Source organism: Schistocerca serialis, chromosome 2 (genome assembly GCF_023864345.2).
Source record: "Schistocerca serialis cubense isolate TAMUIC-IGC-003099 chromosome 2, iqSchSeri2.2, whole genome shotgun sequence".
Lineage (NCBI taxonomy): Eukaryota > Metazoa > Arthropoda > Insecta > Orthoptera > Acrididae > Schistocerca > Schistocerca serialis.
Window position 1 is genome coordinate 148,149,187 of NC_064639.1, and position 19,290 is coordinate 148,168,476.

The 19,290-nt window shown below is 46.9% G+C and overlaps 1 protein-coding gene across 6 annotated transcripts in view; it reads left to right on the top strand.

Moving 5' to 3' along the window:
• LOC126456864 (protein transport protein Sec31A) overlaps nucleotides 1-19,290 on the top strand; it is a 168,228-nt gene that overhangs the window by 24,828 nt on the left and 124,110 nt on the right. For all 6 annotated transcript variants that reach the window (XM_050092683.1, XM_050092680.1, XM_050092684.1 and 3 more), the window contains exons 5-6: nucleotides 3,752-3,849; nucleotides 12,304-12,446. In XM_050092683.1, the coding sequence (XP_049948640.1) occupies nucleotides 3,752-3,849; nucleotides 12,304-12,446 (241 nt within the window). The remainder of the gene's footprint in view (nucleotides 1-3,751; nucleotides 3,850-12,303; nucleotides 12,447-19,290) is intronic.

The window sequence follows — 19,290 nt, forward strand, 5'->3', positions numbered from 1 at the left end:
GGAGGGATGAATGCCTTGAGCATTAATAACATGTCCCAGATACTCCATCTCCGTAAGGAAAAATGAACATTTATCGATGTTGCAACGTAGGCCTGCCTGAGACAACACTTTAAACAAACACTGCAAATTACGGAAATGTTCAGCAGGCGTCCGACCGGACACAACAATATCGTCTAAATAGTTGCAACACGATGGCACATTAGCCAGAAGTTGTGACAAAAAACGCTGAAAAACAGCTGGAGCTGACGCACAACCAAAAGGCAAACGCAGAAAACGGAACAACCCCAACGACGTGTTTATGACAAAGTACTGTTGTGATTGCTCGTCGAGGGGCAATTGCAAATATGCTTCACGGAGATCAATTTTGGAAAAGAACCGAGCTTCCCCTAACTTATCCATCAGCTCGTCCGGTCTAGGCAAAGGAAAAGAATCAATGACAGTCTGAGGATTAACTGTCGACTTAAAATCAGCACACAAACGTAACTTGCCAGACGGTTTCTTTATAATAACTAAGGGAGAAGCCCACTGGCTCGCTGAAACGGGTTGAATAACACCGTTGTTTTGCCAACGACGAAGTTCATCTTCTACAGGTGCCCGGAGGGCGTGAGGCACTGGACGAGCACGAAAAAATCAAGGCTGAGCATTATCTTTTAACGTAATATGAGCGGCAAAGTTCGCAGCACAACCTAGTTCGTCTTTAAATATGTCACTGTATCATTTACACAAATCGGTTATGCTGTCTTGAGGAACAACAACAGAATTAATTTGCAACACATTGTCTTGGATAGACAGGCCAAACAAGTCAAAACAGTCTAATCCGAAAATGTTTACACTGTCTGTAGCGCGGAGCACTGTGAATGAAACTGTTTTTGTATTGCCACGGAATGTGGCTGGCACGCTACATACACCTAACACAGGAATTTGTTCTCCACTATAAGTAGCCAAAGAATGTTTTGCCGCTGAAAGTTTAGGGCGGCCGATAGCCGCATACGTAGCACTATTTATGAGAGTCACAGACGCACCAGTGTCTAATTGAAAATTGAAGGTCTTATCCTGGATGCGTAGCTTCACAAATAGTTTATTACACTGTCTCTGGATCGGTGCAGTGGAGGCGGAAGACACAAAATCAGCGCGTTTAGCGCGTGTTCACTGCTTACGACAACTCGTGGGTTGGCCGGGTGGAACAACAACTCCCGCTTCACTTGCAGTCTGTACATTACTTTTTACAGCGTTTGAATTACGCCTGGGTCGCATAGCAGAGGGCTGGGTGGGCGGATTATTGCGAACAAGTTTATTACCCACACGAACCGTGGAAGAGTCTTTAAACGCGACCTTCTGGGCGGGCTGGCTTTGAAGAACATGAATATCCATGGGCTGGGCAGCACTAGAATTGATCTTGCGTTTACGCAAACAAACAGTCTGGATGTGTCCTTTCCTTTGACAAAAGTGACAAACCGCGTTTCTTAACGGGCAACGTTCACGAGGATGAGCAAGAACACACTTAGGGCAAGACTTAACTCTATCATTGTGCACACGCGGCTGACGAATGTGTTTAACATGACGCGGCCGGCTAGTGTTTACAGTCTGACTCTGCCGGTGGGGCCGCGGGCGTGACATAACTTGCTTAGCACAGGCAATTTGAGAAATACATGGCTGATCTAACTCACACTCAGCATAGTCAAAAGTATCTTGGGCTTCAATGATGTTCATCACAGTCTCTAATGACGGGTCAGGCAACTTTAAGATAGCAGCACGAATACGAGAATCTGCAATGTTTTGAGTAATAGCGTCTCGTAACATGACATCACTGTAGGAAGCTCCACACACACAATTAAATCGGCACTGACGGGTGAGGCCCCGTAAATCTGTTAACCACTGTTTATTAGATTGATGTGGCAGTTTCTTTAATCTGAAGAACTTGAATCTGGCTGCTGCCACATGGACTCGCGACTCGAAATACTCAGCAAGCTTGTTAACAACAACGTCATAGTCTAAAGCTTCTGGCTGGGATTCCGGGAACAACTTACAAAGTAGTCGATTGACTTCCACGCCTGCAGTGGAAATTAAAGCTGCCGCTCAGTACCTGTGATTTTGTAGACTGTCATGTGCGCCTGCAACTGCGCGAAATATTCTCACCATTCTTCTCGTGATGCATCAAAAGCACGGAAAGGTGGTGCTGCCTGTGCTTGTTCCTTTTGTGTTGGAGGATTAGCCGCTTGTTTGGCGATTGCTTCCACCAGACTTTGTATTTGCTGACTCTGTAACAAGATCAACTGTTGTAATTCGGTAGACATAGTGAACACAAATTAAACCAGCCCCCAAAATTTTATCGCTATAATTAGTATAACCAGAAACAAGTTGAACCAGCCCTGCACACGAGTTCGGAAGCCCTCGTCGCCAGTTTTGTGGCGGCGTTCGTAGCGACAAGCAATTCGCTGTAGAAACGGCTTACGAAGTCACCGCCACACTTTTAATAGCGGGCCGACCGGTCTGCTGGAACAGTGAACAGAAAGATGAAAACCCAAACACTCTGATTAAATAAAAGTCAGTACTTATCTTTATTAACAAAGATACAGCAACACAGTAGTGAACTCCGTGTCTACAGAAATCTGTCTAGTTCGAGTCGGAGCGGCTAGGTCAGCGTCGGCTGACGACAAACAGCAACTCTGCTGCGATGAACACACAACGTACTAGCAGGTACACAATTCGGTGGCGAGTATACAACTGAGCGGCGAATACAGAACTGTCCTAGCGCTCGCGACTCCAGCGCTTAAGAAGCCAGAAGCCAGCGATGGCGCGCGCAGACTTGCGGCGATTTCCTGTCTCGCTGGCGCTGCTTATGCGGACGGCGTCCGGACTTTGATGCTGCCAACCTTTTGGCAGCGGGCTCGGGTGGCATGACTGGCTAGGATATAACACTTTGTAACTGTTGGCAGCATTTCAATCCTCTTTTACCGATTTTACAGTTTTGAAGCAGAACAACATATTTGTTTGCTGATCCATTTTGGTTTAGACCACGTGCACTAAACCTTCACTCTACAGCATACTGTTTACACACAAGAAGCACACTTCCAGTGCCGCTTGGTGACTTGTTCAGACATGTTTTGACCTGCCCACTGCAGAATTTGGCATTGATGCATTCTTATGACTGAGACCAACATGACGTCATTCACTGAACTTTCTGGACAGAGGTTGTTGTTGCAATTGGCAGTCAGCTGCATGTGAGGTCTTCCATAACTATGGCCTGAGTGTCATTCATTACTTGCACATCACAATTGTTCTGGCTGAAGTTAAATTTTGTGTGGCATGACCGTAATAGCTGTTGGCATCAGTCATTTTTAGGGCCACCTTTCTTAATGGCTGCTAGCAGATACCTTTCTTAATGGCTGCTAGCAGATACAAGCCTGTCTTCAGCATAAAAAAGGCATCAGTCTTATTTGTTGGTCTCCCTTGGTGGTTGTTGAGGAAGAATTTTCTGTTAATGGTTGCTGTGTGACGATATCCGTGTATCTGTTTATGTATTTAGCTAATCCCCAATCAATTACTTTTTACCTATATCCTCAATTAATTTAAAACAAATATACATCAAACTGTTCAAAATGTCGTCATCCTATTTTGATCGTTCTGATTAGTTTGATCAATGTACAAGTTATCAAGTAAATTCCTTTATGTATTGTGTAAGTTTGTGTGATATACAGACTCAGTCATATTCAGACATCAGTCATATTTTGAATAAACATGTTTGTTCCAGTGCAGCACATATTGGCATCTACGTTCACTCAGCGGTGTGTCGTCTGGGATTTGCGCAAAAATGAACCCATTATTAAACTTAGTGACACAACTTCTCGTGTAAGTATATGGCAGGACAGCTGAAACGCAAAGAACATATTTTTGTTTTAAAATTATAACCTCAGAAGTACAATTGAATAGTGCAATCATTTCATCTCTAATGTGAGTTAGCAATTACGATTCAGTATAGTTATGCTCTTGGATGACAAGAAGCTGCAGAAACGAATAACATTTTTTCTTTGTCTTTACTTTGGCTCATGAATTATTTGGGAAATTGTATAGACAGAACAGTGCGTATAAATTGGAAGATTGCAGGTTTGAATTTTAGTAGTGTAGTTGGTGTTACATCTGTGCACGTGTCAAAGTAGATTATTGTGTTAACAGTAAAAAATAAAAAAGAACTATGCAATTGCAAACAAAGATTATTTTCAGGAACACAGTATTTGGAAACAGTAGGATAGTAGACCACTGATACAAGGTGAACATTAATAAAACTGACAAACTGCAGGGATGGGTTCCTGACTGGAAATGGAGACAAAAAGATCCTAAGAATGTGTGTCTGGAAATGGACGGTGTGTGTGCAACAGCAACAAATTGTCCCAGATTGTATGTAGCTGCAATGCTTCCACATCACAACAGATGTTCAAAGTGGCCTCCATGGGATTGCTTGTGACAGGGATAGTAGCAGTTATCATACAGGATACATGTAATTGTACTCTGACTTCCACCATGTTGGTGGGTCACTTGCCTGGAGCTTGTACTAAGGTTTGTCTGAATATCCTGCAGAACCTGGTCCTCAAAATCTGATGTAAGCACAGTCCACTGCCTCCCTTCACATTCATCTCACTGAAAGGATCCGAGAGCATGCAAACTCACGATAGGGGTTTGGAATGTTGTGTGATGTTGGTGTTTGTGACTGTACTTGTTTTGGTACAGCCATGCAGCCTCTTGATTGTTTTCATCTGCATTGCCACACATCAACACCACCTTGGCCTGTTCCCAACATGAATACTGGATCATTCTGCTGTTCAAAGTACGCTGCATCAATCTCATGCCCAGCAACACACAAGGAACACATGGCATGTGGTCAGAGGAACTGTCAGTGCCATACACTGTGCCAACGACGACTTTCAGGACACATGTTCATAGAACCTTTTTTCCTCCATTTCCAGTCAGGAATCCGTCCCAGTGGTTTGTTGGTTTTATTAATGTTCACCCTGTATTTCAAGAGTGACTTACTTGCACTAGTGTTGGGTGATGAATCATGTCATTTTAGTTTCATGGATAGATAGTAATTATTGATCTTGTGATGCATTTCACTCCAAATGATCCTGTTTTGTATTTACACTATTTTCCTTTCAGAGCAAAGATGTGATAAGGCATGCTAAGAAAGTACTTGTGTTATCTTTAGCTTTTTTTGGTCAGTCACCAGAACTGAATTCCCGGAGTTGGTTTTTGTACGCTTATAGTTCTCACACTAGAAATTTATCATGGGCTGGCATGACAACTCGCAGTATCTTTTTCCTCTATTCCCCTGCTCTCCCTCCACCCCCCCTCCCTTCTCTCTCTCCCCTCCTGCTACCCTCTCTCTCCCCCTCCCCTCTCCCTCCCCTCCCTCTCCCTCCCGTCTCTCTCCCTCCCCTCCCTCTCCTCTCCCCTCCCTCTCCCTTCCCTCTCCCTCCCTTCTCCCTCCCTCCCTTCTCCCTCCCTCCCTCCCTCCCTCCCCTCCATCTCCTTCCCTTCTCTCTCCCTCCTCTCCATCTCCTTCCCTTCTCTCCTCTCCCTCCCTTCTCTCTCCCCCTCCTCTCCCTCTTCCGCCCCTCCCCTCCCTCCCATCCCTCCCCTCCCTCCTCTGCCCCCTCCCTTCTTCTCCCTCCCTTCTCTCTCCCTCCCCTCTCTCTCCCTCCCCTCCTTCACCCTCCCTTCTCTCTCCCTCCCCTCCTTCACCCTCCCGCCTCTCTTCCTCCCGTCTCTCTTCCTCCCGCCTCTCTTCCTCCCGTCTCTCTTCCTCCCGTCTCTCTTCCTCCCGTCTCGCTCCCCTCCCTCCCGTCTCGCTCCCCTCCCTCCCGTCTCGCTCCCCTCCCTCCCGTCTCGCTCCCCTCCCTCCCGTCTCGCTCCCCTCCCTCCCGTCTCGCTCCCCTCCCTCCCGTCTCGCTCCCCTCCTCCCGTCACGCTCCCCTCCCCTCCCTCCCGTCACGCTCCCCTCCCCTCCCTCCCGTCACGCTCCCCTCCCCTCCCTCCCGTCTCGCTCCCCTCCCCTCCCTCCCGTCTCGCTCCCCTCCCCTCCAACCCGTCTCGCTCCCCTCCCTCTCCCCCTCTCCCCGCTCCCCTCCCTCTCCCCCTCTCCCCGCTCCCCTCCCTCTCCCCCTCTCCCCGCTCCCCTCCCTCTCCCCCTCTCCCCGCTCCCCTCCCTCTCCCCCTCTCCCCGCTCCCCTCCCTCTCCCCCTCTCCCCGCTCCCCTCCCTCTCCCCCTCTCCCCGCTCCCCTCCCTCTCCCCCTCTCCCCGCTCCCCTCCCTCTCCCCCTCTCCCCGCTCCCCTCCCTCTCCCCCTCTCCCCTCTCCCCTCCCTCTCCCCTCTCCCCTCCCTCTCCCCTCCCTCTCCCCCTCTCCCCGCTCCCTTCCCTCTCCCCGCTCCCCTCCCTCTCCCCCTCTCCCCCTCTCCCCCTCTCCCCCTCTCCCCCTCTCCCCCTCTCCCCCTCTCCCCCTCTGCCCCTTCCTCTCCTTCCCCTCTCCCCCTCTGCCCCTTCCTCTCCTTCCCCTCTCCCCCTCTGCCCCTTCCTCTCCTTCCCTTCTCTCCCCCTCCCTCTCCCTCCCTTCCCTTCCCTTCCCTTCCCCTCCCCCTCCCATTCCCCCCTCCCTTTTCTCTCCATCCCCTTCCCCCTTTCTCTCTCCCTTCCCACTCCCCTCTCTCCCTTCCTCCCCACTCCCCTCTCTCCCTTCCCCCCTCTCCTCTCCCCTCTCTCCCTCCTCCCCTCTCCCCTCTATTCATTTCCCCCCTTCCCTCTCCCCTCTATTCCTTTCCCCCCTTCCCTCTCCCCCTTCCTCCCCCCCCACCTGGTCATGGTATTGCCAGTTTGTTTAGTGATGTATGAAAATTGTGTGTACCCCTTAAAGCATATGTTTCATGCTTGTCCTTCTGTACATATGAGTACTAGGACATTATGCATTTTCTGTTGTATTGCTTTAACCCTTTCCACTCCACCATTGAGTGGTGTTCGGCACAATATTTGTAGCTCTCACATGTTTCATTCTCGAATCTGACTGTACTATGCATCAACGATGCATGTACTGCCATCTAGGGAAGTCTGTGTTAATTCAGTGTTGAACTGAGCATTTGTTTCGAGATTAGGGTTGTAATTATTACATTAAAGTCAGTAGGTGTGAAATGGCTAGTTCTTTATGCCAAATCCTTTCTAAGGAAGAGATTGGAGAACTTTTAGAGAAATCTCTAAGTGACAGTGAAAGAGACAATGATTTTGATGATGACAGCGATTAATTTGTAAACAGTTCAAGTGAAATGATAATTGAAAAAGTCCACTGTGAAGTGTTTCAAAAAAATTATGTGATAAAAAGTTTTGTATTGTAAACCTTATATAATATAGTTGAACGAAAGTGCAATTTTTGTTTTAATGTATACCCGAATTGTTGGTCAGTGGCGTCATTGTTTCCCAAAGAGACTAGCACAAATCTGTGTGATGCGCTCACCACTTAGGTGGAGGCTGTTGAAATAAGAATGTATGGAGACGTCCTGTGTCTGCATTACAAAGTGCAAGGGTTAAGCCCAAGTTAAAATCCAGCATGGTACAGTAATGTAATTTATTTGTTTAATGTGTTATTTGGTTCACAGAAAGGTGGGTTATAACCTTGTGACAGATGAAATAGACTTTCTTGTGCACAGGCCCACCATCTTCCCCTACTACTTTTGGTTGCTGTTTCCCTTCTGGAATGAAACTGTTGGACGTGCATATTAGTAACAGTAACAAATACAAATACAAAACGCAGGTCTGGGCCAAGATTCGACGCGTCTACGGCTATCGGACCCCTGCCAGCGTCCCTGCGCTCTCACTGAATGGAGCCGTGTATACTGACTCCGACGTCATTGCAAATTGCTTAGCAGAGCATTTTGCTATGAGTTCCGCTTCTGCGAATTACCCCCAGGCCTTCCGCTCCATTAAAGAGCGGCTGGAACGTCGGAGCCTTTCGTTTCGCACCAACCACCCAGAATCTTACAATGCTCCATTTAGTGAGTGGGAATTTCGCAGTGCCCTCGCTGCTTGCCCTGATACCGCTCCTGGGCCAGATGGCATCCACTGTCAGATGCTGAAACACCTTTCAGTGGACTGCCAGCGGCGCCTTCTCGATCTTTACAACCGTCTTTGGGTCGAGGGGGAGTTTCCGTCGCAATGGCGGGAAGGGATTGTCATCCCCGTTTTGAAACCTGGAAAGAACCCTCTGGAGGTGGACAGCTACCGTCCCATTAGCCTCACCAACGTTCTTTGCAAGTTGCTTGAACAGATGGTGAGCCGTCGCTTGAATTGGGTACTGGAGTCTCGGGGCCTTCTGGCTCCATCTCAGGGTGGGTTCCGTAAAGGCCGCTCCGCCGCCGACAATCTGGTGAGCCTGGAGTCGGCCATCCGTACTGCCTTTCCCCGCCGTCAGCACCTGGTCGCTGTCTTTTTTGACATGCGGAAGGCGTACGATACGACGTGGCGTCATCACATTCTTTCTACGCTTCATGGATGGGGTCTTCGGGGTCCTCTGCCGATTTTTATCCGCAATTTTCTGTCGTGTCGTACCTTCCGCGTGCAAGTCGCGGCCTCGTATAGTTCCTCCCACGTCCAGGAGAACGGTGTGCCACAGAGCTCTGTTTTAAGTGTCTGTCTGTTTTTAATAGCCATTAACAGGCTTGCTGCGGCCGTGGGAAATTCTGTCTCCGCTTCCCTGTATGCTGACGACTTCTGCCTTTATTACAGCTCTACTGGCATTGCAGCTGTTGAACGTCAGCTACAGGGCGCTATCTGTAAGGCGCAGTCTTGGGCTGTCGCGCATGGGTTTCAGTTTTCGGCTGCCAAGACCCGCGTTATGCATTTCTGCCGGCGCCGAACAGTCCATCCTGAGCCGCGGCTTTATCTTGCCGACGAACTCCTTGCTGTGGTGGAGACCCACAGGTTTTTTTGGGGATGGTTTTCGATGCCCGGTTGACTTGGCTGCCTCATATCCGGCAGCTGAAACAGACGTCTTGGCGGCATCTAAACGCTCTGAGATGCTTGAGCAACACCCGCTGGGGCGCCGACCGCTCTACCCTGTTGCGGCTCTACCAGGCGTTAATCCAGTCCCGTCTGGATTATGGGAGCCTGGCTTATGGCTCAGCATCCCCATCTGCGTTACAGGTGCTGGACCCAATTCTCCACAGCGGGTTACGCCTTGCCACTGGTGCTTTCCGCACCAGCCCTGTGGACAGCGTACTAGTGGAGGCAGGTGTACCTCCACTGCGGGTACGACGCCAACAATTACTGGCTGCTTATGCTGCCCATGTTTTTAGTTTGCCCGGGCATCCAAATTCCCGTGTCCTGTTCCCGCAGTTGGTCGTCCATCTGCCGGACCGTCGGCCCCGGTCGGGTTGTCCGATCGCCGTACGCATCAAGGAGCTTCTCTGCGGGCTTGGGTTTTTCCCTGTTCCGCCTCCTTTCCAGGCGCCTCTGCGTACACCCCCGTGGTGTGTTCCTCGCCCTTGCCTTCGGCTCGACTTGGCACAGGGCGCGAAGGACTCGGTCACTCCGGAGGCCTTCCGCCGCCGCTTTTATTCCATCCTTGCCACGTATCAGGGCTCTGGAATTGTTTACACCGACGGTTCGATGGTTGCTGGTCGTGTCGGGTATGCGCTAACTCTAGGGGACCATTCCGAACAACGGTCCTTGGCGGCTGGCTGCAGCGTTTACACTGCTGAGCTAGTCGCCATCTTTCGAGCCCTAGAGTATATCCGCTCCTGCTCAGGTGAGTCCTTCGTGATCTGTAGCGATTCCCTGAGCGGTTTACGAGCTCTCGACCAGTGTTTTCCTCGTTCTCGTCTGGTGATGGCTATCCATGAGTCCCTGCATACTCTTGCGCGTTGCGGCCGCTCTGTGGTCTTTGTGTGGACCCCCGGTCATGTCGGTATCCCGGGCAATGAACATGTTGACCGCCTGGCGAAAGAGGCCACGTGTACACCATCTCTGGATGTTGGCCTCCCAGAGACTGATTTGCGGGCAGTCCTCCGCCGAAAAGTTTTTGCGCTTTGGGACGCTGAATGGCACGATCGGATTACACCCAATAAACTCCGTGCCATTAAGGAGACGACGACTGTGTGGCGGTCATCCATGCAAGCCAACCGCAGGGACTCCGTCGTCCTTTGTCGGTTCCGCATTGGCCACTCCCGGCTAACACACAGTTATTTACTGCGCCGGGAGGACCCTCCTGTATGTCGCTGCGGGGCGGCTCTGACAGTGGCCCACATTCTGTTGGCCTGCCCCCTTTTAGCTGTGGTCAGGCAGACATTTGCGCTGCCTGATACGCTCCCTGCCCTTTTAACAGACGACTCCACTATGGCTGACTTAGTTTTACGTTTTATTCGGGCAGGGGGATTTTATCAGTTAATCTGAGTGTTTCTGTTTTATTTTATTGTTTTGTGTTGATTCTGGCCTTTGGCCTATGATTTTACACTGATTTTTTAATGTGTTTCTAAGTGGTTGGCTTTTCCTTTTTTATTTCTATGGTCGGCCAACCACCGTCAATCTCTATGTGGTTTTAGTTCGTTTTGTCTTGTCTTTGTCTCAGTCTCTCCTGTTCTGTATCGTCTGTGATCTCTTCTGTTCCTCGTTTTTATTCTCTGTGGGTGTTCTTTGTCTTTGGAAAAAGGGACCGATGACCATAGTAGTCTGGTCCCTTTAATCCCCCAAACCAACCAACCTACAAATACAAAATTTATTTAATTACTTTCATGCAATCCAAACTTCCATGAAGAATTAGTTCTTGTACCGAATTTTGGCCCAAATTCAACAAATGTTTCCCATCTTCAGTGTACCTTTCTCTTAACTAATTGTGAGAAATGTACCACACTCTTTCTTACGATAACCATTTGACATCGGCTGTTTCATATCCGAGTTCGGAATATGCGTGTTTCTCAATCTTTTGTAGTCATTGGGGGAGGCATTAATAATCCAACACTGAATTAGGGTGACAAGTTTGTAAGTGGTGGGTGTGATAAGCTGCTCCAGAACAATACTAAATACATTCTCCAAAAGCTACTTAGCACAAATAGTTTGGAAGCCCACTCGTGACAGAAATATAATACATCTAATGGCAACAAATAGACATGACCTCTTAGAGAATGTCCATTTTGAAATGAGTATCAGTGACCACAAGGTGGTTGCAGCAACACAATTAACAAAGTACAGAGGATATCTAAAACAAGTGGCAAGATTTAAGTGTTCAGCAAACTGTATTAACAGCCAGTTGGCAGTTGTATCATATCTCAAAGGGGAACTTGAAACATTTAGCTCTGGACTGGAGACAGTAGAGGATCTGTGACTCAATCTTGGTGGGAGGCATACTCTATGGTAGTCTTCATAAAGAAACTTCTTAAGAAACAGCATCTGTTGCAAAATGGGTGAGATACAAAGCATTGGGGCTGTATAGATGCTTAGTGAAGCAGCTACCGCAGCAGAATTGTATAAAAAGGGCTCCTATAAAACCAAAAGAGTTTCTGGCCATATCTAAAAACAGTTAGTGGCTCCAAAATTTTGAGCCTATACATTTATGGATGAACATTTTTTGATCACGATTTCCAACAACTTTAAAATATTTTTTTAAATGTGTGACACACACATTTTATTACAGTTACCAGTTTTGGGATTATGCCATTATCATGGTGTAAAAGATCAATTATTAATCACTTGCCACAACACTTACCAGTGTTCTTGTCCCATCTAAACTGCAGAACATGAGAATGCAACTGGTATCTGTGCACAAAAGGTGATGTATCCAGTTAGAAACCACAGTTGCAATTGGGTTGTAACTGTGATTTCTGATTGGATACAGCACCTTTTTTGCACAAATGGCTGTATTTGGATACATGTTCTGCAGTTTAAATGAGACAGGAATTATATGGATTGCTATATTGATAAATACTATGATGTGAGATTAACGACTGTTGGTTTCTTGTGGGGTAATACCAAAACTAGAAATTGAAATAAGACAATTAAATGGCTGTGTGTCACGCATTAAAAAAGAGAGAGAGAGAGAGAGAGAGAGAGAGAGAGGAGAAATCTCATAGAGGACTCATGCATTCATGCAAGCACATCCTCTTTTCTGCTGAAGGCTTTGGCCAAAAGCTTAATGTGTAACACTCTTTTAATTGTACATGTTTTCAACTCGATGTGTCATCTTGACAGAAGGTAGCAATATATCCTTTACATAATTATTGATATTCCTGAAGACAGATTGTGTAAATGTTTGTAACACAACATTTATTTGTAGGTCAGGTGGAAAGTTGTAGCCTGGCATCCTGATGTTGCTACACAAATGTGTCTGGCTTCTGAAGATGACCAGACTCCAGTCATACAGCTGTGGGATCTTCGATTTGCTACTTCACCTTTAAAGGTCATGCAGAATCATCAGAGGTATTATTGCCTTCAATAATTAATTTTTACATGTAAAAACCAAAAAATAACAAAGCTGTGCGTAAAGGACTAAAAAGAAATTGCCAAGCAAGGTGATACACTACTTTACTTGTATTTGAGAATGCAGTTGTTCATATCCCTGTCTATCAGATATAGGTTTCTGTTGGCTTCTGTAAATCATTAACGGTTCCTTTGAAAACAATACAGCCTAGCTCTTTCCATTAAAAGAGTGTGTACTCTATCTGTAAAAACAAACAGTCATCTATATAGCGCATCCTGCAGTGGAGAGATTGTAGATGAACATAACATAAATGTGCTCTTTTATTTATTTTTTAATGTTAGTAATCTTGTTTTTTTTTCAGTAATTTGGGTGTAGGAAGTGATGTTGCTGGTGGAATTCGAGGTACGAAAATAGAGGAACATTTGCAGACTATAGAATACCCTTGAAGAATGCGTAGGTAGAGTAAGGTTTCCCAAACTTTAGTCTGACAGAACAATTTGAGGATCCTGGTGGTTTGATGGAACACCTTGTTAATTTGAAGATTAACAAATAAAAAAACTTGTTTTATTCATTGCCAACTTCAATTTTACATCATAAGTAATAACACAGATATCATTAAAAAAATTTAAAAAATTACTATCTCAAAATATCAGAAACAATAATTAACATGTTATTAACAGCTTCTTTCACAGGGCACTTATTCACACAGTTTGGGAAACCATGAGTTGGAGAACTGGCAGTAAAATGAAAATAAAGCATAAAGAGCTGTAGCAACAAATAAAATAAAGTTGCCACCTTCTAGGCACAAGAAAAAATTTTTTATCGTACATTTATTTGACGAGATCAGTGCCTTGAATGCTAATAAAATATTAATTGAGTGAGCGCAGTATTAGCATTGTTATTTGTTTTTGTGCAAGATGCATTCAGCAACGTGTTCTTGAGCAATTTTAGTTATGTATCAGCAGTTTAGTACTATTTTGAGAGTCAAATGACATTCTTACATCAGACTTCTGAAAAACCATACTGCTTTCTCCAGATGTTAATAACATGACCAGCAGCAACAGTCTGTATTTTTTCCAATGTGAGACTATTTTGAGTGCCAACAGTGTATCTTTGTTATCACCTTGAATTTCATTTGCTGTTTCTTTGTGTATTTACAGAGAACTAGGTGTTCAAAGTTTCTTTCATGTATGATTTGCTGCTGTTATTGTGGTGGTCTTCTGAGTGAAGACTGATTTGTTTCAGGTCTCCTCACTACTCTGTCCTGTGCAAGTCCCTTCATTTCTTTGTAACTACTGCAACCTACATCTATTTGAACCTGCTAACTTCATTCATTCCTGTCAGCCGATCCCTTCTTCTGTCCAAGTTATGCCATAAATTTCTTTTTGCTCCTGATTTGTTTCAGTAGCTCCATATTAGCTACTCAATCTACTCATCTAATCTTCAGCATTCTTCTGTAACACCACATTTCAAAAACTTCTATTTTCTTCTTGTCTGAACTGCTCATAATTAACATTTCCCATTTGTACAAGGCTACACTATGTACAAATATCTTCAGAAAATACATAACACTTAAATTTGTATTACACGTTTTATATTCCTCTTTTCCAGAAATACATTTCTTGATATAACCAATTTACATTTTAAATCATATGTACTTTAGCCATTCTCATTTATTTTGCTGTCCAGATATCGGAACTTGTCTACTACTTTTAGTATCTCATTTCCTAATCCAATTCCTTCACTATCACCTGATTTAATTCAACTGCATTCCATGGCTTTTGGTGATATTCGTCATATAATCTCTTTTCAAGACACTATTGTTCAACACAATTGCTCTTCCAAGTCCTTTACTGTCGCTGACGCAATTACAATGTCATGGACAAACCATGCAGTTTTTATTTCCTTTCCCTAAACTTCTTCTTCTGAAATTTCTTCTAGTTTTCCGTTACTTCTTGCTCAGTGTACAGATTAAAAACATAAGGAGTAGGCTACAACCATGCCTCACTCACTTTCCAATCACTGCTTCCCTTTCATATTCCTTCAATTCTTACAACCACAGTGTGGCCTTTTTAAAACCTATAAATAACTTTTTCTCCCCATATTTTATACCTGCAACCTTCAGAATTTCAAAGAGTCTATTCCAATCAATTTTCTCAGTTAACAACCCACATCTCTTTGAATATATTACTCGGGCTTTCAGTGACTTGCTCTGCCATTGTCATCAGGAGTATAAAACACTGACTGCCAGGAATGGCCCCCTACAGGCCTGGGGCTTAGAATAGGCCCGAGGTATTTCTGCCTGTTGTAAGAGGCGACTAAAAGGAGTCTCTCACATTTCGGCCTTTTTGATGGTCCCCTGTAGGGTTCGACCTCCATTTTTCAAAATCTTCCCGAAGAGCAAGCCAATTGGGGGAGGGTGCCTTGCATGGTGCATCGTGTCCATCATGCACCGAGACCTATCGCATCCTTCGTCGACATGGATCTGCACTTCTGCTCATTCTTCAACTGGGTGCACATTTTCCCATCAACTGTGCAGTATCTTTTCTTTGCTGATGATGATAATGGACTTGTTTGCTTGGTTGCACCTGATATTCAGCACGGTAGCCAGTCCATTGTGGTGGGGCCACCATGTACCCTGTTGGTTGTAGCCCCCTGACCACACAGGGATCGCTCTGCTGATGTTTGTGCGTTACTCCCCATGTATGCCCAGGGGTAGATGCCCATCCCCCTGGGGCATCGGGACTCCCAGCAATGGCCATCCTGCCAGGTGGTCTTTGCTGGGCCTGGCTAGCGGCTGTGGGGAGGGTCCCTGGTCAAAATGGGTGGCATCAGGGTGGATGACACGCAATGAAGCATAGTACTTCATCTCTTGCTGGTGGTCAAACACCAGCAGTCTCTAAGCGTTCATGGGCTCAATTCAATGCACAGAAGAACGACTCCAAATTGTTCACCTCCCTGGCCACACCATGTGACGAACGTTAGGCCAAGGATGGCAGCGGCTCTTATTCGCCTCGGTACCTTGTATGTTTGAGAGCTGATGGGAATCTTTCATGACGATGAAGCATCAGTTTTTTGTTGAGCGTTTAGAGGACAAGTTTGGGGAGGTGGAGGGCTTGTCCAAAATGAGATCTGGGTCAGTCTTGATCAAAACAGCATCCTCTGCCCAGTCACGGGTGTTATTCGCTTGTGAGAAGCTGGAGGATGTTTCTGTAACCATCATGCCCCATAAGAGCTGAAGTATGGTCCAGGGTATCATATTTCACAGGGGCCTTCTTTTGCAGTCCGACAATGGGCTGCGCACCAATTTAGAATGGTGAGGTGTAAATTTCGTTCAGCGTGTCCACCAGGGTCCGAGGGATAATCAGGTTGCCACCGGTGCCTTCATCTTGGCCTTTGAGGGTGATACATTGCCTGAGAAGGTCAAGGTGATGGTCTACTGCTGTAAAACCTATATTCCTCACCCAATGCAGTGCTTTAAATGTTGGAAGTTCAGTCATATCTCTTCCCACAGTACTTACAGGATCACATGTCGAGATTGCGGATGCCCATCGTATTCCAATACTCCGTGTGCCCCTCCTCCGATCTGTGTCAGCTGTGGAGAGCACCATTCGCCTTGCTTGCCAGACTGCAGGATTCTCCAAAAAGAAAGGAAAATCATGGAGTAAAAGACCCTGGACTGACTGACCTACACTGAGGCTAAGAGGAAATTTGAACGTTTACATCCTGTACGCATGACATTGTCTTACGCTGCCTCTAAAACAGTTCTAGCCCCATCAGCTCTGCCAACCCCAGTCACCTCTCAGAGCCAGAAGACTACAACTGTCCCCTTGATGGGGGGGGGGACTTCCGTCCCTGTTGCTCCTGCACCACCTACTACAGGAGCAACATCCCCCAATCATCGGCGACGTCCATACCCACTTCTAAGCTCTAGAAGCATACAACTTCTTTAGCTGCTCTCGCTAGGAAGGGGTCCCTTGGGTCACTCCCTTCCCAGGTTTCTGCTAGTGGGAAAGATGACACCTGCCAGTGGCTGAAGAGCCCAAAAGCAGCTAGTCGCAGAGCTTCACACTTATCCTTGGTCCTGGAGACTGAATCAATGAAGTCCTCCCAGCCAGGGGAACCCAAGGAACTGTGAGAGAAATCCAAAAGAAGGTCCCCAAGACCAAGGGAAGTACAGTGGCACCCACACCACCGCTACTTCCAAGCTCTGTGTCTGCAGATGTGGTGGAGATTCTGGCATCTGCTGAGGACCTAGATCTCGCTGGACCCTCAAACACAATGGATATAAACTGCTCAGACAAGAAGTCGGTGGCAGCAGGTGACCCTGAGGTGTAAACTGCCTCATTGAATGTTCCATTCCTTCCAAGTCTCATGATGATGTCATCCTCCAGTGGAATTGTGGTTTTTTCCACCTCCTGGGTGAGCTATGGCAACTGTTAAGCTTTACAACTGCTTTCTGCACGCTCTCCAGGAAACCTGGTTCCCGGCAGTGCAGACCCCTGCCTTCCGCGGCTATAAGGGATACTACAGGAACCATAGCGACTGTAATTGAGTGTCAGGTGGAGTTTGTGTTTATGTCCTAAACTCGGCCTGTAGTGAACCTGTGCCCCTTCAAACACTTCTTGAAGCTGTGGCTGTCAGAATGATGGTGCAGTAAATAACTGTCTGCAATGTATATCTTCCTCCAGATGGTGTAGTATCCCTGAATGTATCAACTGCATTGATTGATCAACTTCCTGAATCTTTCCTACTTTTGGGAGGTTTTAACACCCATAACCGCTTGTGGGGTGGCACCATGCTTACTGGCCGAGGCACAGATGTTGATACTTTACTGTCTCAGTTCGACCTCTGCCTCTTGAATACGGGGGCCACCATACGTTTCAGTGTGGCTGGAGGTAGTTACTTGGCCATTGATTTATCCATTTGCAGCCCAGGACTTCTCCCATCTATCCACTCGAGAGCACATGACAACTCTGTGGTAGTGACCACTTCCCCATCTTCCTGTCACTGCCCCGGCATCAAGCCCACGGATGCCTGCCGAGATGGGCTTTAAACAAGGTGGACCAGGAAACTTTCACATCTGCTATCACCGTTGAATCTCCTCCACACTGGAACATTGATGTGATGGTTGAGCAGGTGACTACAACAATTGTTTCTGTGGCAGAAAACACGATCCCTCGCTCTTTAAGGTGCCTCTGGTAGAAGGCTGTCCCTTGGTGGTCGCCAGAAGTCGCTGAAGCAATTAAGGAGCATCGGCAAGCTCTTCAGCAGCATAAGCGGCACCCTTCCCTGAAGCACCTCATAGCCTTTAAACAGCTTCGTGCTTGCATTCACCAACTTATCAAATGACGGGAGCAGGAGTGTTGGTCAAGATATATCTTGACCATTGGGTGCCATACGTCACCTTCCCAAGTCTGGGCAATGATGAAACATGTTTTCAGGTACCAGACCCCAACAGGTGTTCCCAGTGTTAAAATAAATGGTGTTTTATCTACTGACGCAAAAGCGATTGCCGAGCACTTTGCTGGGCACTATGCTTGAGCCTCTGCGTCGGAGAATTACCCCGCAGCCTTTTGGACTCTCAAATGGCGACTGGAAGGGAAAGTTCTCTCATTTACCACACACCACAGTGAATCCTATAACGCCCCATTTACAGAGTGGGAACTCCTCAGTGCCCTTGCACATTGCCCCGACACAGCTCCTGGACCAGATCGGATCCACAGTCAGATGATTAAACATCTCTCATCTGACTACAAGCGACATCTCCTCGTCATTTTCAACCGAATCTGGTGTGATTGCGTCTTTCCATCGTAATGGTGGGAGAGCACCATCATTCCGGTGCTCAGACCCGGTAAAAACCCACTTGATGTGGATAGCTATTGGCTCATCAGCCTCACCAACGTTGTCTGTAAGCTGCTGGAACTTATGGTGTGTCGGCTGTTGGGTTGGGTCCTGGAGTCACGTGGCCTACTGGCTTCCACCAGGCTTGCTCTACCACTGATAATCTTTTGTCCCTAGAGTCTGCCATCCGCACAGCCTTTTTCAGACACCAACACCTGGTTGCTGTCTTTTTCGATTTACGAAAAACATATGATACGACCTGGCAACACCATATACTTGCCACGTTATACAAGTGGGGTCTCCGAGGCCCACTCCCGATTTTTATTCAGAATTTCCTGTTGCTTTATACTTCCTGTGTCCAAGTTGGTGCCTCCCATAGTTCCCCCCATACCCAGGAGAATGGGGTCCCATTGGGCTCTGTATTGAGTGTCTCTCTATTTTTAGTGGCCATTAATGGTCTAGCAGCAGCTGTAGGGCTGTCCATCTCACCTTCTCTGTATGCATATGACTTGTGCATTTCATACTGCTCCACTGTACTGGTGTTGCTGAGCAGCACCTACAGGGAGCCATCCACAAGGTGTAGTCATGGGCTCTAGTCCATGGTTTCCAGTTTTGGGCACTTCTACACTTCTGTCGGTGTTGTACCATTCATCCAGAACCAGAACTTTATCTTAATGTCGATCCACTCACTGTAGTGTAGACATATCAATTCTTAGGACTGGTTTTCGACGCTGGATTGACTTGGCTTCCTCACCTTTGTCAGCTTAAGTGGAAGTGCTGGCAGCACCTCAATACCCTCCGCTGCCTGAGCAACACCAACTGGGGTGCAGATCGCTCTAAGCTGCTACAGCTCTACAGAGCCCTTGCTCAATCCCACCTTCACCATGGGAGTCTGGTAATGGTTCAGCGGTGCCCTCAGCGTAGCATTTACTCGACCCAGTGCACCACTGTGGTATTCGCCTAGCGACAGGAGCTTTTAGGACGAGTTCGGTGACCAGT